General features: G+C 37.8%; 1 protein-coding gene and 1 long non-coding RNA gene across 4 annotated transcripts in view; one reads left to right on the forward strand and one right to left on the reverse strand.

The window, feature by feature from the left end:
- The window catches only part of C1H3orf67 (chromosome 1 C3orf67 homolog), a 317,333-nt gene that overhangs the window by 63,524 nt on the left and 229,924 nt on the right, over positions 1-23,885 (reverse strand). For all 3 annotated transcript variants that reach the window (XM_030927040.1, XM_030927037.1, XM_030927031.1), the window contains 2 exons: positions 22,776-23,153; positions 6,750-6,953 (listed from right to left, as the gene is read on the reverse strand). In XM_030927040.1, the coding sequence (XP_030782900.1) occupies positions 6,750-6,953; positions 22,776-23,153 (582 nt within the window). The remainder of the gene's footprint in view (positions 1-6,749; positions 6,954-22,775; positions 23,154-23,885) is intronic.
- Positions 1-23,885, forward strand: part of LOC115896436 — a 223,519-nt gene that overhangs the window by 551 nt on the left and 199,083 nt on the right. The window lies entirely within an intron of this gene.

The following is a 23,885-nucleotide window of genomic DNA, read 5'->3' on the forward strand; positions in this document are numbered from 1 at the left end:
GGGGCATCTTCTCACAGGGAAGCTGCACAATAAACCTACTTTTCTTGAATCTACATTTGAGGAGGGACAGTGAAATGAAATATTCAAATAATGAAATAATAAAGGAGTTTATTTGTAAGGATCTGAGGGAGTCAGTCTGTATGCCAACGGTTAAACTCACATCAAAACAAGCACTACAGAATCTCTGCTTACTCTTTCAGGTCTCAGTCATCATAAAAAGGGGAAATGTCCTAGAAATTCTGTTTTGATCACTCAAGTGGCCGTTTGAGGAGAATAACCTCAGCGGAACAGCAGTTGACAGTCAGTGTGAGCTTACTCTGCTAAGCACCGGGCACATGCATTTCATGTACTCATTCGATTTGCATCATGCCAACATTAGGAAGGTTCTTTTATTATTCCCATTTCAGAGATGATCATGTCCAGAAATGGCAGAGCTGGGATTTGAGCCCAGGTTGACGGATCTAGAATTTATATTTGTTTGGGCATCACATGAAGCAGTGTCCATTGATAGCTATTCTTATTCCTTAAAAAAAGAAACACACACACACACGCATACCACACACACAGACATACACACACACGACATGACTTTATGCTATCGTCAATCAAAATCCTTCACCAAGATAAAATTCACTTAAAATTCATTATAACTAACTCCTATCACCCTTCCGAAGGCTGCCGAGAGCCCAGTTTGTGAATACATCTCACGAGGGCTACTCCTAACAGAAACTCTACAAAATTGATTACTTGTAGCCTGGTTTCCACAGAAGTTGTAAAGTATTGTTTTAATTGAATTTGGTTCTAAGTTAGAAACTTTGAAAAATTTATCTGTCAAAGGCCAATGGATTTCTCAGTAGGCTTGATTTATTTAGCAAGAGATGCCTACAAAAGCCAATTTGCTATGAGGAATATGGTTACATTTAATTACACTTTTAAATGACTAATTTATTATATCTAAACACCTTTTAAACAGTGCATATTACTCTGAACTGTACAGATGCTGAGGAATTAAAGTTTGTGGTAAACACAATGGATTTTGCTAAAGACTTCAATTTACTCTGCATAGGCTTTCTGGCTTCAGACTGCAATGTGTGTGAAGTCGTCAGGTAAAAATGCTAAACTGAATGGGACCTGACTACATCTCTTTTTCTTCCTATTGGCAATCAGGTCCTGATCAGAAGGAGATTTTCCTTTGGGTGTATATTTAATATCCATTTATCAAATCTTGAATTGAAAATATTACATGCATCACTCAGGATTTATTTAAGCAAAGCAAAGCAAAGCTGATGTTTATTTTGGAATCTTGATGAAAATTACCTTGTTTTAGAGTAAAAAATGAATTTTTAAAAATTATGCTTTAAGTTTTGGGATACATGTGCAGGTTTGTTACATAGGTACACATGTGCCATGGTGGTTTGCTGCACCCATCAACCTGTCATCTACATTAGGTATGTCTCCTAATGCTATCTATCCCTCCCCTAGCCCCCAACACTCCGATGGGCCCTGCTGTGTGATGTTCCCCTCCCTGTGTCCATGGGTTCTCATTCTTCAACTCTCACTTATGAGTGAGAACATTCAGTGTTTGGTTTTCTGTTCCTCTGTTAGTTTGCTGAGAATGATCGTTTCCGGCTTCATCCATGTCCCTGCAAAGGACCTGAACTCATATGTAAAAAAGGAATTTTTCAAAACATTATTGATTGATTCATTGAAGTAATGACTGACGACTGGCTGTGATGCCTTGTGCTAGCATTTGTGCTCCAACATAGAAGGTATGGAAGAACACAGGCAGGGTTCTGCCTTCAAGGAATTCACAAGCAGGCTTGGGGATATTGGTAACATTGGTAGCTGATGTCATATGTGCTGTAATATGTGAAGGTAACAGGGACCCAGAGAGGGAAGCGAGTAATTCTGTTCAGGGTGGGATGAGGGTTTAGGAGCGTTTCAGGAAGCAGCGACAAGTGAGTTGGGCCTTCAGAAATAAGCACAAGGAGGGATAAACAGTCAGAGTACAGAGGATTTCAAGGGCAGTGAAACTACTCTGTATGATACTATAATGGTAGATACATGTCACTATACCTTTGTCCAAATCCATAAAATGCACAACACCAGGAGTGAACCCTAAGGTGAACTACGGAGTTTGGGTGATAATGATGTGTCAATGGAGGTTCATTAATTGTAACAAATTACCATTCTGGTGGGGGACACAGATAATAGGGTTCCTCTCAATTTTGTAGTGAACCCAAAACAGCTCAAAAAAATTACAAGTCTTTAATAAAAAATTAGCCAAAAACCAAAAATCCAAAACAGAAATTAAAAAGCCATTTTCTAAGTAGAGAGGGAGCTGCCAGACAGAGAAGAGATGAGCAAGGCATGAGCTGAACACAGGGCATGGCTCACCAAGTGACAGCCAAGTCGACACTGTGGCAGGAGCAGAGTGGCTCCCCTGTGTGTATGTTGGGTGGGGGGGTGGGTAGTGAGACAAGCAAAACTCATTTCAAGTGCTATGCAAGCTGACAGAGAAACAAAGGCACTAAAAGGAGGTTATCTTGCTTAAGGAGAGACTCCCCACTGTCCCCACCACCACAGACTTAATTTGGCTTCCTTTTGGAACTTGGAATTCCATTCCCCTCTTGTCTACATGGTGAACTTGAACTCATTCTTGAACTTCAGCTTAACTGTTGTCTTCTCTGTGAAAGCATCCCTGAAACCCACAGGTGGAATCGCCCCCTCTCACGTGTTCCCATAACTCATTATTCTATCACTTGCCATCCTGAGTTACAGTCAGCCATTTACCTGGGCTTCCCCTCCAAAACTGTGAACACCTCAAGCTTGGATAAGGCTTTATCTGTATCCTCAGAAGCCAGCCTAGTTGACAGCACATTGTACCACTCAAAAACATATGTGTGGAATGAGTGAATGTGAGACAGACAAGCAAGCTTGTGGTGAGAGTTTTCAGGGAGCTACTCCTGACTCTTGTGGCAGAGAAGGTGTATCCTTCACAATGAGGCCTGGAGAAGGGCTACAGTGACTTTGGAGCTAAGTCTTGAGGATAATCAGGTCCAAGGTACGGGGATAATGTGCAGAGCGCATTTAGAGAATTACAAGTGGGACTACAGAATGGAGTGAAAGGTGGGGTGCAGTGCGAGATGAGGCTGGAGAGAGGGCAAGTCTCAGATCATGGGGGCTCCTGTATGCCAAAGTAAAGAGGTGATGGGGAGTCACTGAAAGGCTTTACATAATGAAGAGATCAGATCAGATCAGATCAGATCTGGGTTTTAGGAAGATCACTAATGTGAATAATAATGATAATAATAATGACAGCTAAACTTCATTTATTAAGTACTTATGTCTCAGATACAGTGCCAAGCATTTTATAAGGGTCACAGCTTGGATTTGAACCGTGGCAATTTGATGTCAGAGCTGATGCTCCTAACCACCAGGTTACAGTGCTTTGACTGGAGGCACAGAGATGTTAGGGAACTATTGAAGGAATTCAGATGAAAAATAAAGTGCATAAACCATAAAAAAGAGCAAAATCATGTCCTTTGCAGCAACATGGATGCAGCTGGAGGCCATTATCCTAAGCAAATTAATGCAGGAACAGAAAACCAAACACTGCATGTTCTCACTTATAAGCAGGAGCTAAACATCAGGTACTCATGGAAATAAAGATGTCAACAATAGAAACTGGGGACTGCTAAAGGAGAGAGGGAGGAAGAAGGCAAGGATTGAAAAAGTAACTATTGGGTACTATGCTCAGTGCCTGCATGACTGAATCATTTGTACCTCAATCTCCAGTATCATGCAATGTAGCCTGGTGACAAATGTGCACACGTACCCCCTGAATCTAAAATAAATATTGAAAAAAAATAAAGTGCATAATCTGTCATGGGATTAAGGGGAAAAAAGAAAAATGGAAAAGTGCCAAGGCTGTGGTATTAGGAAGGGTGGGTTAAGAGATAAAAAGGAGAGAGGATTCTTAGGATTTGGAGACCAGACAAATGTGGGATAAAGAAGTGGGAGAAATGAAGATGTCTTCCAAATTTCTGGTTAGAGGATCAATATGGATGTTGACATTATTCACTGAGATAAAAGAAGAGTGGGATAGGCTGGGCACGGTGGCTCACCTGTAATCCCAGCACTTTGGGAGGCGAAGACGAGCGGATCATTTGAGGTCAGGAGTTTGAGACCAGCCTGGTAAAACCTCATCTCTACTAAAAATACAAAAAATTAGCTGGGCCTGGTGGTGGGCGCCTGTAATCCCAGTTACCCAGGAGGCAGAGGTTGCAGTGAGCCAAGATTGAGCCACTGTACTCCAGTCTGGGCAATAGGACGAGACTCAGTCTCAAAAAAAAAAAAAAAAAAAAAAGGATATTATTGTGATGAATAAAGTTATGAATTCTTTTATTTCTTCTTTTTCACTGTCCCTGTGCAACTTTTAAAGAGAAAGGCAGGAGCTCTCAAAAATACCACAATGATGCTTGTAGAATTGCCCTATCTAAACTCTATACAAGCAGCGAGTTACAGAGTTCATTAAGGAATACAATTTTCCATTTGGCGGTAGTTCCAATGTTAGATAGACTGACTCTGATGCAATAATAAACATATCTTATGAGTACCAAAGGTAGACTTTTCAATATTTTCTCTGTCTAAAAAAATCAGACCATTTCAATTTCTCATTTGGTCAAATAGAGGGGTTATTAAGTTCATTACCAAAGGTCTTATTTTTGGCTGTATACTTTTAGAGTGGAATAGAAGTCATGCAGAAGATTTCAGTCCTTCAGAACAGGACAGTGATGAGAACACTGTATCCAGCGCAACCAAGAGTTCAGCCTTTTCAGTCCATAAATAATCATTCCTCAGCTTGCCCTTTGTCATGTTGGTCTCCAAGCTACTTCATGACAGAATGAGCTCGATCAGGAGGCCACTGTTCTCTTTCTTACTTGCAGTTTAAATGACTGCTGTGGAATATTTTATAAGAAAAGCAATGTTTCAATTCTATTGCAAATTGTACTGGTAAAAATCAACTGACTCTTATGATCTTAGCTTGGCTACAAGGATACTCTAACCAGAGTAACCAGAAGTCAGATATTTTTCTGGGTGGGTGGATACTTTTTGGCACCAAGGCTGCCAGAGGTGTTATGTATGCTTGATAGTTGTGTTTAATGAAAGCACAATTGAGGTGAGAGAAACCTGAAGGTAGGCAAGGTAGGGATAAAGAGCACTAATCCCCCCATCAAACCAAATGGAATTTCTCCATGAAGACTTGTGTAAGTTCTCCCCAGAGCACAGAAATCTCACCTTCCATGGGATATCCAGATATCCAGTGGGTAACACTCATTTGTCAACTGAGTCACCACATCATGGTGGTCAGGAGCCCAGACTTAGGAGTCAGACCAGGTTAGGTCTGATTCACTTTACTCAAGAGCCTCCTTACTCAAGAGCTCTGCAACAGTGCTTACCACACAGAGTAGCCATAAGGAGTAAACTAGATAACATGCAAGGCATCAGGTGCCAGGGCCTCTGAGATTTCCAAGATCTACAAAGATGTTGGAGACCTGGAAAAAACTGGCTTTAAAATATGAAAAGCAAATCACAACATTCATATGTATTTAATTAAATACTTAAAACCTAACTTATCCACTGTCAACTATACTTCAACTCAATCTTTATATAGTTTATATATCTTTATATAAATGAGTAAAAGTTATTTTATGTTTTCTTTAAAAATTTTATAGCAAAAACATATTTACTTTTGGATGAAAGTATATTTTAGTCGGTTTGCTATGATATTGAATGTAGCCTTATAAGTAAATGTTTCTTAGGCCTGTGGAGGTCTCAAAATGGCTCTAGGTACTTAAAGAAACGGTAGCTCTAATTATCATTATTATACCAATGATTTTATTATTCTGCTTTATGACATTTCTTGTGCTGTACTGAACTGTTCCAGTGATGTTTATGCTCTGTCTTTCCAATTAAGTTGTAAGGTCCCTGAGGACAGTATTGTAGAGAATGGACTGAGTTAAAAAAACCGGGCTCTGCTCTAGGCTGCGCCACTGACCAGGTGTGGAAGCTTGGACCCACACTTCAGTTTCTTCACCTGAAAAACAGGAAGACTAAGACCTGTTCCAACTCCTCTGCTGGGCCATAGTGAGGGGAATGGGCCATACTGAAGTGCTTTAACTATGGAAACACATGGGAATATAAGCTTCTGAAGCATCCACAGTGCCTATCATAGCCCATCAGCCACAGGGAAGAGTCAGTGAACATCTGGTGACTTCTACAGAAGGTTCCTTTCTGTCTTCATATCCAAGCAATACTTGCATAACTATAGTCTTTTCCTCTGTGTTCATTCATTTCATACATATTTATTTAACAAATATTGAGCCTCTTGTATGTGCCACAGGGCTTGTACTAGGAACAGGGGATACAATGGGACACCCAGTGTCTACAGTAAAATTGTTCTTTTTGTTCTTTCAATGTGTGGTTTGATATATCATCATACAAAGCTTTTCTGAAGGTAAATAAAACAATTTAAGAAAAGACTGTCATCTTCTAATTTCTGTCCCCCGTTCTAAAACACTATTTCAGAATGGACTCTGATTATTTCTCATAGGGAGTATTCTCATTTTGGTCCTGTCTTTTCCAGACAAAGCTGGGATTTGTTAGAAAAAAGCTTGCTCCTTGTTAAGCAATGAAACTTGCTCCTTGTTAATCAATGAGAGGAAGCTGCAAAGCCAGGGACTCACGGGTGGCAGGCAGGAGTTCCAGGTGGTTGTGTCGTCACTGCTGGTACTTATGCTGACATTACAGTTGTCCACCTGGGAGGCACTCAGGCCATGGGAAGTCCCAGCATCCTCCAGTTCTTCATTTTGTTGCCGCCGTAGGCTTGCCAGCATCTGTAACTCGGATTCACTCATCTGGCTCGGCTGATAGTTTCGCCAGTCATATTCCTGACCACGAGAGAGAAAAATAACAAAGGGTCATTTGGCCTTTGCTAATTCTATGGCTATTAACAATGCCACAGGCTTAACCCCTGCAGCAGCTCCCCAATTGGCAGAGGCCCAAATCCCTAACATGCCTCCATGCACTACCTGCCCCATCCATTATACCGCCTCCTGTCCGTTTGCTCCTCACACGCCAGCCACTCTGTCCTTCATTAAGGTCCTCAAAAGCATCAGAGTCCTGTCTGCCTTAGTCCTGTGCACATGAAAATCCCCTCTGCCTCGTGGTCTGGGTAATGCTTAGGCTCCCTTCAGGTCCTCAATTATGTATCACTTCCTCAGGGAAGCCTTTCCTGACAACCATAAACTGGGTCAGCTCCTTTATGATGCCCTCTCAGAATCTTAAAATGTTCACTTTTAGCATTAATCACAGTTGCAGTGATGGAATTGTTTCTGGAGTTGGCAGGTTTGCTGTGAGCTCTACAAGGGCAAGCACCATGACTGTTTTGCTCTCACTGCCTTTCCTAGGTCTGGTGCCTAGTAGGTACTGAACCAGTTTTTGTAGATTAAGTAAAAAAACAAAAACTAAAAGCAGTTTTTTAAAAAACATTTGCCATTTTAAAAAGCACAGTTTATGAGTGAATTGATGAATTTCATCATTGTAAACATAAATGACCAAATTTATTCAACTTGCAGTACGATTGAGAATGACTAGTATTGGTAAAAGCCATCAAATAAAATTTGAATGTAGGCCGGGCGCGGTGGCTCACGCCTGTTATCCCAGCACTTTGGAAGGCCGAGGCGGGCGGATCACAAGGTCAGGAGATCGAGACCACGGTGAAACCCCGTCTCTACTAAAAATACCAAAAATTAGCCGGGCACGGTGGCAGGCGCCTGTGGTCCCAGCTACTCGGGAGGCTGAGGCAGGAGAATGGTGGGAACCCGGGAGGCAGTGCTTGCAGTGAGCCGAGATCACGCCACTGCACTCCAGCCTGGGCGACAGAGCAAGACTCCGTCTCGAAAACAAACAAACAAACAAAAAAAATTTCGAATGTAAGATGGGAACCTGTAAGGTCTGAAAGCCTGGAAGATCTCATAGCTCCAACCAAGGTGGAGTCACTGTATATGTCATCTATCAGGTACTTTTTGAAACATACTACTACTATAGATCTTTAGATGCTAGTATAAATATTATTTCACGGTATAGGTGGAAATTGGCATATAGAATTTTCAAAACTTTCCCTTCCTTTCTCTCTGGCATAAACTAGATTTGACAACAAACATTAATTTCAACATTACTAAAATATTAGCATCACATATGAGCAGTGTGATTTACATGCAGAACTGCCATATAACTTAAAAGCAATTTGAAAATTTTCTTATACATCTGGAAACACTGGTTGTACTAACAAGGATTTTTTTCCAAGACACCCTAGAATTTTAAAGATATTTATATCTCTACATACACTTTCTTAGAGGACTCTCTGGCTTCTTTTCTGCCTCACAGGAATGTAAAAAGTTAAAAACTATATAATTTTGAAAAAAATTATTGGAGTTCCTATGACATTAAATGCTTTATAATAAAGCATTATTATCATCATAATTTGGGGTTTATAAAAGCTTGTTATCTGATAATGTGATGTGGAGACTTCCTAAAAAGTTGCCAGTGGAAACTCAGTTAAATCCTTATAGTTCATGGCACAAGCAGCTTGGCACTGTGAGGAGCCATGCAATCTTTAATAGATATTTCATGAGCACTTAATATGCTTTCAGAGTTCTTGGGGGCAACATAAGTATCATAAGAAGAAGAATAAAATTTATATCCCAATGAAAAATGCAAAAGTAAAAAAGGAAACAGAAATAATTTAAATTCAAAAGAAGTAGTCGAGGGGACAATAAACACATACAAAGATGTTCAGCATCCTTGTTATTAGAGAAATACAAATCAAAACCACAATGAGATACCTTTATACCCATTAGGATGGTTACAATAAAAAAGAGACAATAACAAGTGTTGGCAAGGATGTGGAGAAACTGAAACCCTCATACAGTATTGGCAGAAAAGTAAAATGGTGCAGCCACTTTGGAAAACAGTTTTGGCAGTTCCTTAGAATGTTAAACAGGTGAGTTACCATGTGACCCAGCAATTCACTTCTAACCTTATACCAAGAAAACTGAAAACATATGTTCACACAAAACTTACACACAAATGTTCACAGAAACATTATCCATAATAGCCAAAAAGTGAAAACAACCAAATATCTATCAACTGAGGAATGGATTTTTGTTTATCCACATAATGGAATATTATTCAGACTAAAGAGTAATGAAGGGCTGGATGAACTTTGAAAATATTATGCTATTTGAAAGAAGCCAGGCACAAAAGACCACATATTATATGATTTACTTTATATGAAATGTCCAGAATAGGCAAATTCACAGAGACAGAAAGTAGATTAGAGGATGGCTGGGCTGAAGGAAAGGGAAACGGGAAGTGACTGCTAGTGGGTATACGCTTTCTTTTTGGAGTGATGAAAATGTTCTGAAATTAGGTCAAAATGATGGTTACAGAATCTTGTGAATATACTAAGAACTCCTAAATTTCATACTTTAAAAGAGTGAATTTTATTGCATACAAATTATATTTCAATTAAAAAAAAGCAGCTTGGTAATCAGATGTGAACATGAGAATACCAGCTGCTTGATTTTAGCTGCAGCAGTGAACAAGTAACTTGCTGTTCTTCAGTTTTTCGGTCAAGAAGTGGGATTAAGCGTTCTAATGTGTCACACGGGTATGTTAGTTGGCTCATCATTGCCAATACATACTTTTACAATGAAAAAGACATTTTATTTTAATTTTCACAATTTTTCTTAAGAAGAAAGCCTTAATATGTACTTCATATGATTAAATCTTTCATTCGATTTACTTATTTAATCCACAAGGCTGTACTGTGCCCAAAGAACAACCCTGGGTTCTAGGAGAGAAGAATAAGAGAGGATGTGGCAGTGATTAACCCAGACAAATCTAAGCCTGGGCCCTAGTTCCACCAATTGCCAGCTATAAATGACTAGGAAAATTATCTAACCTCTCTATGCATCAACTTCTTCATCATGGGGACCACAGTACATACCTCACAGGATTTTTGGTGAACTAAATGAAATAATATTACATCGAATGCTTAGTAGAGGCACCTGACAAACAAATATACTAGGGAGTCTCCAAATGTATTATTTGTGTATTATTTGTACTTTTAATGGAAAGTGTTTGAATGTGTACTTTGTAATATATGTTTATTTATGAATTAAATATATGCATGACTATTTTAAAATCATATGTAGAGTATAAAACATACACAAAAATGGAATTAAAATGCTTAGGATTAAAAAGACAAAATTATTTTCAATTTTTCTTCCTGAATCTGAATGGGTTGTCTTTGGTACACACTTTCAGGGATGAGCACAGCCCTCTTAAGAGACCACTGAGTTGGCAGTCAATACATACAGTCCCTGTTATTATTATTTTTTCCGCTCATTTTCTCTGTCCCCCTTCTTCCAGTCTTTCATTCATTCTGTAATATGCTAGGAACTGGGAGCACAAAGAAAACAAGACATACTTCTGTCCTCATAGAGTTCACAGTCTACAAAGGGAGACTTGAGAGGTATTATATAACTGGAATTCTAATGTACTGTGAGAAATACCACAACAGAGGTATGAGTAAGATGTCTGTGGAATGCAGCACAGATGTGACTAACCACCCAGTGGAATTATAGAAAATCTCACAGAAGTCTAAGGTGGCATTTGAGAGTAATTAAATTTGTTGACAAACGGAGTTAGTGGCCTTCAGAAGGACTCCCACCACTGGCAGGCAGTATTGAAGCTGAGGCTGAAGGAATAGGTAGCTGGGACATTCCCTATATTCCACTGCAATAATGGAAATAGATTGATTCATTAATTTATTCTATAGAAACTTACTGAGACCCTATTATGTGCCAGGCACTGTTGATGCTATATTTGCTTAAAACTCTGCATTTCCATGACTTTATTTCATACAACAGCAAAATGTATTCTGACAACACCTCGGAAGGGGCAGCCAAAATCCAGCAGAGAGAAGAAAGCAACTTTCCCCAGCATCACCAATAAAGCAACTGGTGGTGGAGTCAGGTAATTAACTTAGTCTTCCGAAATGTTTTTGATTCGCAATCTCTTAAATCATTTCAAAATCACCAGAAAGGCTAAATCATTTATTGGTTATTTTTAAGAAGCTTTGCAATAAAGTCTTTGCATTAAAGTGGACTCCAGCACAAGATGTTATCTAACTAAATTACACCACTGCTGAGAGGCAAAGTGGCTTATGTAATACTATCTCTGAAAGGCTCAAAATGTTATGTATAACTCAATTTCATCTCAAAATATCCTTGTAGGAAAGAGGGGAGACATTATCAATCAGATTTGTCCTGGGAACCAGGCAATGGGCTGAAGGCTATACACAATTCAGCTGTGCTCAGATTCGCAGGCCAGTCCTTCGCTCTCCAAGCCATTCAAGTCATTCGTTTTCACCGATCTTTCTCCAGACGTTATTGGGAGCCTAAGCCAGTGAAGTTACAAAGACGATTAAGATATGGCCTTGCTTTCATACACCCTACATCTATCAGGGTAATTGAGAGCTATAAAGAAGGAATTCCAAAATAAGGTAGTATATGTTGAGGTATAGTATTAATGATCACATAGGTCCTTGATAATGATTAAAAGGAAAACTGATAACTCCAGCAAAAACATAAAACATATCAAACAGAAACAACCTTTCAACTTGATGCCCTTCGCCCAATCTATTCCTTAAGCTGCTAGGACAGAATAGTTTAATCAATCAACTATCTGATGATAGAAGTTTGGGAGCCTCAGATAGGAACCAGTTCTGCTAAACGTTGGGTGACACAAGGCTAAATCTACAGTGGAGGTGTGGAGAAAAATGAGACGTGGCCATGGGATAAGATCAGACCAAGAACCTCACTCTGTTCTTTATGGGTTGAAGGGGAATAAAATTGGGAGAAAACTGGGATGTTACTTTTGTTCTGGAGCCTATAAAATCTGAGACTCTTTCAGTATCAGGCTTGCATTGTGACAGTGCCTGATAGTCATGGCCCAGGAGACATGATGTTGCAAAAACTTTTAATACAAGGACTATCAAACAATCTCCACCTTTGTATTTTAAAAAAATTATTCCCAGTGTAACTTTTTTAAAAAGCACTACTACAAAGGAAATGGTAGCTGTTAGGATATATTATTAAAAACAACATAAGAGAAGGGAGATATGCAAAATGGTCTGGCATTTCAGAAAAGAGAAAGACCATTTTGTGGAGGATCAGTTAAACCTTCATAAAGGATGGAGGAGATGGTCCCTAAGAAGGGGCCTGAAGGAGAAGGAGGGCAATATGGCAGCAAGTTCCAACCATCAGGCAGAAAAACAGGGGGCAACTTGGAAGTAGGGAGCTTGTGTTCATATCAAATAATTAAATAGACTATCAAGTAATACTTATACATTACTGTTTCAGCAATGAAGTCAGTAACACTGTTCCAAAGCACCAAGGATAAGAATACCTATAATTTATTCTAAACCTTAAGAGACCAAATGGCTTCCCTTTCCCTGCCCAAGTTTTATTAAAAGTCTAAGATTCTACCAAAAGATATATTCTTAATAGCTTCCAAATGGAAATCACCCACATGCCCATCAACAGTAGAACGGATACAAAAAGGATGATATAATCACACAGAGGAACACAATACAGCAGTGAAATGAGTGATGTATTGAATCTCATGAACAAAATGCTAAGTGAGAGAAGCCAGACACCAAAGAGTACATATTGGTAAAATCAAACATGGGGATAATTAGTTGTGAGGAAGGAATAGTGACAGGGAGGGAGCACAATGGGGCTTCTGGGGTTCTGGTCTTGCTCTTTCTTGATCCAGAAGATGGTTACATGGGTGTGTTCAGTTTATGAAAACTCATCAACATATAGGCTTATAATACGCACACATCTCTCTGATCAACAACAAAGTCTAAGGCTCACTTGTGAATCACTGGAAAATTCAATCTAAACAGTCTCAGCAGGGGAAAAAAATGCATTTTGTAAATGCAGCTGGGGAGCCAGTATCACTGGTGGTTTGAAATTTGTATTTATTAAAACTTTATAGCTGTCATTAGAAAGTTCTGGAAGATGTTTTTGGACCCCAACATGACAGTAGGAAAAGTACTAGAAGTCCGTTTTCCAAAGCTAATTTTAAACTTTAACTGCCATGTGAATTCGAGGATTAATCTTCTCTCTATTGCTATTTGCAGACAGTGTTTAATCTCCACAGTGACATTTTAAATAATAGCTGATGGTAAATTAGTGTTCCAGGGCATCTCTTCACTAGCATTCCTGAAAATTTGTTTCAGATTCTTGAGCTAGGCATCACACCCAAGAGTTTAACCTGATTCATTGGGGATGTAGGCCCAATAACAAAAGGAATGGAGAGAAGACAGTAGCCACAAGCACAGCTGTAAGTGACACATACTTGTGCACATAGTTCATTCACAATGTATGGTAGCTTTTAGCACACGTCTCTACCATGCAAAAGAGTAAATTAAAACTTAAAGACCAAGCCACAGCACAACTTGAAAAATTTTACTAAATTTAAGGGATGCTATATTGAATTACATAGCAGGAATCAGGAGTTAGGCCATAATCAGCTGGTCAGAATCTAGATCGTGTGCTATGTTCATGGCAGGCACATGGACCTAGGCATAACCAGACTTGATGCTGCCTTTTAATTATCTGTCATAAGCATTTTAGAATGTGACCCTGAAGACATTTCATAAGCCTGGCTCAACTCATACTTCATTAACTATGCACATCACTCACCCAAGAATCCTCTGGCAAAATTCCTTGTAAAGAGATAGATAACTTTCCATCTCACACATCTCTCTCTTCTTTGGGGAGGAACATGCATGAAAGGTTTTGTAAAAAGTATTTTTATATTGATGTGCTATATTTATATAGAATAACCTTTTACTCTATGACCTAAATAGAAATATACTTCCATACATTTTTGCTGTGACAGCTTGCTAATTTTCAGAAAGAATTCTCTGACAAATAGAACTGAACTCTTCTTACTAACCTTAAAGTGAACTGAAAAACAAATTTTAATTTTCCCATGCCTATCTTCTGAGTTCAGGGTACGTCTCAAGCTTAACAATGAACTATATACTAGAAGGAATATAGTAAAATCAAATTGAATAGGTTTCATACTATATTCAAGGATATGCCATCTACGGGGCAACTGTAGCCTTGTACATGGGACAAGCATAGTAGCCATTCAATAAATGGTAGTTTAAGGTATTATTTAAAGAACCAGCAGGAAAATTATTACTGAGACTGTTTACAGAAATGAAAATAGAGGAGGTAAGCCAACTGATATGTCTGGAGTGGGAAGAAGATAACTTTAAGTAAGCTTGAGCTGTTTTAGAATGTAAAGCTTTGGTTGAATAATGACAGATATACCAACATTTGTGTGTGCTTTTGCATATTAAAATACTTTAAAGCATAAAGTGGCAAGAGAAGTTAAGTTGTCACATGATCATGGAATTTTCTTCAGTGGACTCTAATTGGGGGTAGCAGCCCATTGTGGTGGAAGGTGCCCTGGTTTTTCTGTCCCTAACTCCTGGATTTGACACTGCTTTGTCACAATCTAGACAACAGTGAGGTGGAGTCTTTCTGCTTCCTTGTCTGTCAAACAGGAACAATAAGGCCTCTTGTGAGGGTTGGAGATAAAGACGAGATAAAGTAAGGAGCACCTTGTAGAAGGCCTGGCATATTGGAGATACCTCAAACCATTAAAGTCACATAAAAGCTTCTGAGTCAAGGACTTCAGATCTCAGTGCTTTTAGGAAATACACTCAGCTTAGTACCTTTTCCATGAAGAGGTGAATACGACTTGCTCCTATTTAAAACTTGGAAAACCAAGGCAGCAGAGAAGATAAATGTCTTCAATAAATATTTGATGAGTAGGATGCTAACCTTAGCACTAGAATATTAAAGAATTGACAGTGAACCATCATAGTGTTGGTTAAACAGGCAACTCATACTTCTGATAGCACCTTAATGTCTGTCAATTCTTTCTAACTACAATTTCTGAAACTTTTGAGAACTTGAAATTTTTCCTCTTCATTAGAATAATGGGCGCATTCTTTGCATACCAAGCTGCTCAGAAATGGAGATATCAAAATGTCTTAGTGACTTCTGCTATTCCATACCATTACCCAAAACTTGAACCATAATTCCATTTTACTTATTTAAAAATACTTCTACTCCACACCATTTTGCCTTTGCAACCATTACATTAAACATTAGCTACAAAGAAAATGAAAGAAACAAACCGTTCTGTAGCACAGCAAGGCTTTGGTCTGAAAAATATTTAAAAAGAAAGCAGAGGGATAGGAACAAGTTACACCTGGAAAATTTCTATGCCTAATTCAAATACTTTTACTGGCAGTGGAAATGTTATTTAATCACCAAATTCTGCAGTTTCAGCAATATCCCCAGCAGTGCACTGACAGACAAAACTGAGATAATGACCTTGTCTTTTCTGAGACAAGAAATGAGTGCAGTTTTGACAAAACATCAAACATCAGACTGTTTTCCAAAAGCTATTGGTAGGAGTGCCCCACTTAGTAAAGGAAACATTGTCACCATGGTTAGCATTATGGTTTATGAACTGCTACTAGTTGTGCCCAAATTCAATTCAAGACCTCAAGCAGGAAGCTACACATCTGCAACTTAGCTGTGTGAACAAGGTAGACACACAGAGGGTGGTCTCTGGGGAATGATCAGAGAGATACTGCTTCCTGCTTATAAATAAATATTTTTCTCTCTTTAGGGTATCCCTGAGAACATGCCAATATGTTACCTGGCAGAAGGCACACAGAAACTCACTCTGTTAGCACTTGATTCAACTATAAATAGCGAGCAGGAAGCACACAACCACAGAGCCACCACCCTTACAGAATAGTATCTGTAATTAATTTATGGAATTTTATGAATTTGAAAAGGTTTCATTTGCTTTAGAATGCCAGTCATACTGGTTTATATTTCTGCCTAACCACTCAGCAAAAGGTAGAAGAAAGTATACTTCAGATTAGGGGCTAGGTGTTCTACATGCGCTATCTAATTTTACACTCAAAACAACCCTGTGGGATAGGTATTATTTTCTCCATTTTATAGATGAGGTAACTGAGTCTCAAGGACATTAAGAAATATATCCAAGGTTGCATAGATAAAAAAGAACAAAGCCAGGACTCAACTCCAGGCCTGTCTGATTCCAGCTGGTGCTCTGAGCCATGGTGTCCACTGCTTTTGACTTATCAGTCATGGAGAATGAAAATGTAGATAGCTTTGACAGAGGGTTCTGTTTGGGGAAGGCTGTTTATCAAGTGACCAGGGCAGCATGAGGCCAGTGGGCACATGTGGTAGAAACTGCTAAAGGAGGGAGAACTACCGCTAAGTGAACCTGCACAGTTGGCCAGGGCAATGAACATATGTCTAATACACAGGGTGACCTGACTCTGAAACAGGTGTTTTGAAATAATGCAATGTTGTTGTAGCTGAAGGGAGAGAAGGGTCAGAAAGACATTTATGGATTCTTCAAACAATGGGGTATTGTTGGAAAAACAGTTGCAAATGGCACATTTGAGTGGCAAATGGAAAGAGAGACAGATGGCTTCAACAAAGAGTATTATATACCCTAGAAAAGGCAGAATTTTATATAATGAAATAATGTTTTAAAAATACTAAAATAATTTGCAAATTCATTTTTTCTCTAAGTTTATAGAGCACAAATTGCATAGACTTCTATTACTTTAAAAAATGTGATGATAGATTTTCTCCAATACTGAGTTCAAATATATCAGGGCAGAAATGAAACTAATTCTTTTACATTATCCAAAGGAAATAGCTTGATAATTAAAGGGAAAAATGTTCTCACACTATTCTATGGCCTAAAATATATTCAAAAGTGTCCTTCCATAATTCAGTTTTGATTTTCAAAAATGGAGATGTGAAGGTTAAAGTCAAAAGTTATATGGCTCATTTTACAATTCTTTTCCTATTAAAAGTCATGTCTCTTTTTTTTCTAAAGAGAATACCTGAATTTATAATTGGTAGCATGTTTGGTCTTTCTTATGAAACTAAGCATTCTTCAGTAAGCTCAAACGTTTTCTGGAGCTACAAAGCCTGTTATATAAGTCTTTTGTTTGTTTGTTTAAAGAAACACATAATGACATTTGCCGGTTTAAAATGATTCGTTCAAAATTGTTTGAATACAGTTATATGTGCGAAAAAGTTTAATTACCAGCTATCTACATGGTTGCAATATTACCCAGAGGGTTGTACTTCTTTCTTAATTAAAAATATTTGAACCTAATAATAGATAACTCTATTAAAATATGAATAAAACATTGCAAAGAACAAGTTTACCAAGCAGTTAGCAAATCATTTTCAGTAAGCATTCTTTAAGAATTACTAGTACTCTTCCATATCATGGGATTAGGACAGTTCTCTTGTATCTCCTTTTATAAGAGTCTTATTTTCCTTTGTCTTCAAGTTGCTTCACATTGGCACTTTGCAAGAGCACAGATTTTCAATGGGATGTCTACTTACAATTCCTGATTGCAGTACCTTGATTGCTAAGTTGACGGCTAAGTTCCTTCCATGGTCTTTCACAGTACTTATCATGGTTTATAATTAATTCACGAACAATTTGTTTATGTCTACCTCCCAACAGACATGTAAACCTCTGAGGAAAGAGGCCTTATCTGTCTTAGTCAACTGTTACATGTCTAGCACCTGAGAGAATATCTGGCCTGGTAGGTGCTCAATAGAAAAGGAGATGTTCTTACTTATCCAGAAGTAGAGCCAAAAGAGCTGTATTCCATCATCTAGAGGGCCTTTATTTTAGAGACACAGCTTAGGTGATAGAAATCACCAACATGTTAGTGCTCTAAATATATGAACTACAATGCTAGCCAGCAAAGATGATTTTGCACCTACATTCATAGTAATATTAGAAAGACTTCTAGTCCCACAATCTTTCTCAAAATTTTCTTCTTGCATCAAAGACATTTCCTATGACTCACACTAATAGTATTCTTCTAGGCCTGACTGGACTTATGATGTCTGTGTTAGAGTTCAATACCAAAGCTACAATAGTCAAAGCATTAAATCTTAACTACCATGAAATAAAGAAAAACTTCCATTCAAATTAAGTCCATTTGTGGAGGAAATCAGGCAAGAAAAAAGAAATAACAGGCATCCAGACTGGAAAGGAAGAAGTAACCTATCTCTATTTGCAATGACATGATCTTGCATATAGACACACCACATGAAATTAAAATAAAAAAAAAAAAACTACTAGAAGTAATAAATTCACCAAGGTTTCAAGATACAAAATCAACATACAAAAATCAATTGTATTTCTATACATTAGCAATGAACAAATCAAAATAAAATTAAGAAAACAATTCCATTCACCATAGCATCAAAAAGAATAAAACACTTAGAAATAAAAGATGGCAATATTTCCCAAACTGATCTACAGATTCAGTGCAATCCTTACCAAAATCCCAGCTGCCTTTTTCACAGAAATTGACAAGGTGATCCTCAAATTCATGTGGAAATGCAAGGGACCCAGCATAGCAAAAACAATGAAGAAAAGGAAGAGCAAAGTGGAAGGATTCACATTTCTTGATTTCAAAGCTTACTATAGAGCTACAGTAATCAAGACAGTGTGGTATTGGCATATGAATAGATATATAGATCAATGGAATAGAATTGGGAGACCAGAAAAACAACTCTTACATGCACGGTCAATTTAATGGGGAAAACATAGTCATTTCAAAAAATGGTTCTGGGACAACTGGATATTCACGCAAAAAAAAAAAAAAATAAAATAAATAAAAAAAAAATAGGTGGACCCATCCCCCAACACCACATATGAAAAATTAGATCAAAATAGATCATAGAAATAAACTTAAAGCTAAAGTTATAAAACACTTAGAAGAAAACACAGGAATAAATCTTTGTGGCTTTGGATTAGGCAGTTGTTTCGTAGCTACAATACCAAGTGCACAGGCAACAGAAGAAAAAAAAATAGGTAAACTGAATTTCATCAAAATTAAAAACTTTTGTGCTTCAAAAGACATCATAAAGAAATGCATAGAAAACCCACAGAATAAAAGAAAATACCTGCAAATCATATATCTAATAATGGACTTTTATCTAAAATAAATATAAAGAACTACAACTGAACAATAAAAAGACAACCCAATTAGGCAAAGGATTTGAATATGCATTTCTCCAAAAGAGATATGCACATGGCTAATGAGCACATGAGAAGATGCTCAACATCATTAGTCATGAGGGAAATGGATATCAAAATTACAGTAAGATACCGCTTCACACCCACTAGAAAGCCCTTAATGTAAAAAATAGACAAGAAACATTGACTAGGACATGGAGACACTGGAACCCTTGTGCATTCCTGGTTGGAATGTAAAATGGTGCAGCTGCTTTGGAGAAAGTTTGGCATTTCCTCAAAAGTTAAACATAGAGTTCCATATGACCCAGAAATTCCACTCCTAGGTGTGTACACTCAAGAGTATTGAAAACATATACCCATGTGAAAACTTGCACACAAATGTTCATAACAGTATCATTCATAACTGCCAAAAAGTAGATACCCCTCAGATGTCCATCAACTGAAAAATTAATAAACAAATACGGCATATCCATACCATGGGTTCAGGTATAAAAAGGAATGAAGTGATGCAACATGGATGAACCCTGAAAACAGTATGCTAAATGAAAGAGGTCATACACAAAAGGCCACATATTATATGATTCTATTTATATGAAATGTCCAGAATAGGCAAATCCATACAGACAAAAAATAAATTAGTGGTTGTCAAGAGTTTGTGGGGAGGAGTAATGAGGAGTAACTACTACTGTGTATGGGGCTTCTTTTGGGATGATGAAAATGATCTAAAATTAGATAGTGGTGATGGTTGCACAACTCTGTGAACACACTAAAAACCAGTGAATTGTACACTTTAAGAGGATGAATTCTATGTTGTGTGAATTTAGTCTCAATAAAGTAGTTATTTTTAAAAAGTCACCCCATGGGTCTCTGGGATCTGGGGAAAAATCCCTTTGTGAGTTAGTAAGCATACAGCACTCTGAGGAAACTCATTTTCATAGATTCTTAGCTGCAAATACCAAGTGGAGAAAATGCTGTTGTCTAAAAGGTGTCTATGGAAGAATATTCCATTCTCATTGTAAATTTGCTTTGAAATGAGGCACACTGCTTTATGACTTCAATTATTTTGTATCCTGTTAAACTAAGATGATCACATTCACAAACGTGAGCCATAGATGGTAATGATCATGTGGGCTGAGATACAATTTTTTTTTTTTTTGAGCCAGGGTCTTGCCTGTCATCCAGACTGGAGTGCAGTGGTGTGATCATGGCTCAGTGCAGCCTTGAACTCCTGGGCTCAAAAATTCCTCCTACCTCAGCCTTCCAAGTAGCTGGGACTACAGGTGCACATCATCATGTGAAAGAAAAATAATTTTGTTTTATTTTTTTGTAGAGAAGAGGTCTTTGTTGACCAGGCTGTCTCCAACTCCTAGGCTCCAGTGATCCTCCTGCCTCAGCTGCCCAAAGTGCTGGGATTACGGGTGTCAGCCACCACATCCAGCTGAGACACAACATTTTATTGGTCTGAGTTTTGATACTGAGTTCAAACTTCTCTGCATGTATGGGAAGCAAGGCCTTTATACCTTTAAACCCTCAAAGATTAAGTTCCTTCCCCTTCTTCATCCCTTTGAAATGATTGCTCTGAGTCAGTCTCCTTTAACCGTAAAATGGAATGAATATTCTCATAGTGTTCCTTTGAGGAAGAAGAGACATACCAGGCTTGTGCTTTGTGGTTTCTGGAAACTGTCTTATCAGAAAAGCCTCTTAAATGAAGATAACAGGTGAGAGTAAGTCCCTGGCTCTTCCTCCAAACTTTGCTCTCTTTGTTCCTTTTATTATTTCCTGGTATTATTAGAGAGAACTATTTTTTAGGTAGTGTACTTTGTTGACTACTTCAAGTTCATTTGTGCCTGAAGTTTCCAAACTTATCTTTGTGCACTTGTTCTACTTCTACAGAAAAAATAAAAAGATCGAAAATCATTAAGTTTTTGGATATACAGGATGACAGACTCTATCTAATAGAAGGTAGTGGACAAGAAATTAGGGAGGAACCTAAGTGGAATGCTTCTCAAAGACTTGCTTTGTATCTGTTTTTGGCAGCCCAGTATTGGCTGCAGTCAAGTGAAGCAGTACCATAGAATAAATCTATAAGGCTAGTCTATTAGCTACACTCAAATTCATTAGCACAACCAAAGGAAAAAAATTACAATTAGGTGGAGCAAGAACGTTTGTTCGTTTTAAAAAAGTTTTCAAAAATGAAAAACATGCAAAAAATTACTGACAACTTTCATCCTAAATCACCACAAAGCAAATACATTTTCACTAGATTAAGTGATTTACTATTTTCTCATGTACACAAACACATACAAAGACAAGCGCACACATGCATGTGATCGAAAAAGAGGAACACATTTCAGTTCTATCTTTGGATGTTTCTTGAGAGAGGCATCAGTTTTACAAGACTTAACCCATGATTATGCCGCATAGCAGGCTGGATATGGGCAACAGTTCTAGAGTCAGAATCTAGATTCAAGTTGTCCCTCCTCAACTAACTAGCTGTTGTCCTTCAACAAACTGCATAACCATTCTAAACTTCAGTTTCCTCATCTGAAAATGATGTGCGAATAATAGCAGCCCTTATCTTGCAGGTTGCTGTGAGGATTAAGTGGAGTACTTCATGGAACAGGGCTTGGGACAGTGACTGGCACATGATCAATGTTCACAAAATATTAGCCACTTCTATTTTGCTGATGGTAATGATGAATATATCTACTACCTATGCCAGGTAATAATTAATCCACTCTAACTTGCTTAGAACATAATTGAACCAAAACTTTACAATGCAACACCCACAGAATATTTAGGACATGAAACATAAAGAAAATCTTTAATGTTTTAAAAAATGGAATATACATGTCATTTGTTCTGCATAGCCTCATTTGTTTTCTAGTTTCTAAGTGCAGCTTATAGGGGAATTGAAGGAAGAAAAGTACTAATATAGGAAGGAAAAAATCAATCTGATGGACACGAATACAGCCACCAAACTAGCTGAGGGATTTATTCGATGACACTGCTTTACTGTTAACCTTCACTCATATCATTTATTATTTGGGGAACTGCTGTAGAGAGACCAGAAAGTGAATAGAATAATGATGTTTTTACGGCTCCTAATGTAGATTGTTATTGAAAATTTGTCAATTTTACTGGCAAGCTTTTCGCTGAAAAATAAGATCATCATTTATAATTTGCAGGCAGTGATAACTACAAATTATGGGAAGTAACTAGAAAATAAAATAACTGTTATGATGAAAATTACGTAATTATCTTTCTCATTAAAAACATGAGGTATTCTATTATCCTTGGGATGTGCAGTAGACTCTTTAACAGCTGCTGTTACCAAACTAAAACACATCAGAATAGGAAAGAAAATACAATACTGATCACCCAAATGATGAAAAAGAGATACTGCTAAAAACATGTGTGCAACAGAACGGAACACAGCAGGATGCATTGCCAGCATCTGTAAACCACACGGAACCACTTACAGATGCTTCAGGGATTGAGCTCAGCCTTTCCCCTGAGATTTCTTTCAGGGAGGTTTTGTTTAGTGAAGCTGGCACTTGCTGGGCTGGTAGGTCCTTCGCTTTGATTACAGGGTCTGGAGTTTTCTGACAGGATCCACACCTTCTTCCAGATGGAGGAAAGCATGTTGTAGGCAACAAACTCATTTGAAAGTTGTTTCTATCTATTTGCTCCACCGAGGAATCCTGGCTTTCTGTTGCTCCTGCTTCTGTGTAGGCGCTCTTTAGGTATTCCTTACTTGTCCGCTTTGCAGCCTCCCCCAGCAGGCTCTCTAATGTTAACTGAGTTAACTCCGAAGGACCAGTTGTTGGGCCTCGAGAACCCTGGATACTGTGGTCACCCTATGTTGGGGAACAAAGTAAAAATCATTTTGAGCAGAAATTTGTGGTGAATAAGTTACTGAGTACAAGTTCTTAATAAATTCATATTTTCTATGAATAAAGCAAAAGCACATATATGTAGATTTTACTTTAATCGGCAAAGAAAAACATGAGTAACTAAAAGTAGCAATGCAAATAGGTATAAACCATTTGCTAAAATGTCCTGCTATACAGTAGTTGGTCTGGATAAGGCATATTTTCTACTCATGAATAACAAGAGAACATTTAAGAAGTAAAAATGTCTAAAAGAAGAGAATCCAGAGCAAGTCATCTAAAACATCTAAGAATCATATACTTTGACTTTCTGATAAGTTAACTCCATGGAAAAAGAAATAACTAGAACTTATGGTATTTAGCCTACTTAAGCAGAGAAATGGTACTCTATTAATAAATACAAGTGGGCCTAGGGAAGAATTTTTACCTTATTGTAGGGCAGTTTTGTTTTTCAAGAGCAATAGATAATGGAACATGTTTTATAAAGTATTTTTCTTACATGAAAATTTTAGTTTTAGAAAGATATTTTTCCACAAAATGTGAACCTCATTAAATATAAATACTTGGAAAGCTGAAAATGAAAGCTACAATAATTTTACAAGTCCATAGTTCTGTGATTATCCATAGAAAAGCAAAAGTTTAAATTTAAAAAATCTGATAAAGGAAGAATTACAAACATGAAATCAATGGTAATGAAAG

Source organism: Rhinopithecus roxellana, chromosome 1 (assembly GCF_007565055.1).
Source record: "Rhinopithecus roxellana isolate Shanxi Qingling chromosome 1, ASM756505v1, whole genome shotgun sequence".
Lineage (NCBI taxonomy): Eukaryota > Metazoa > Chordata > Mammalia > Primates > Cercopithecidae > Rhinopithecus > Rhinopithecus roxellana.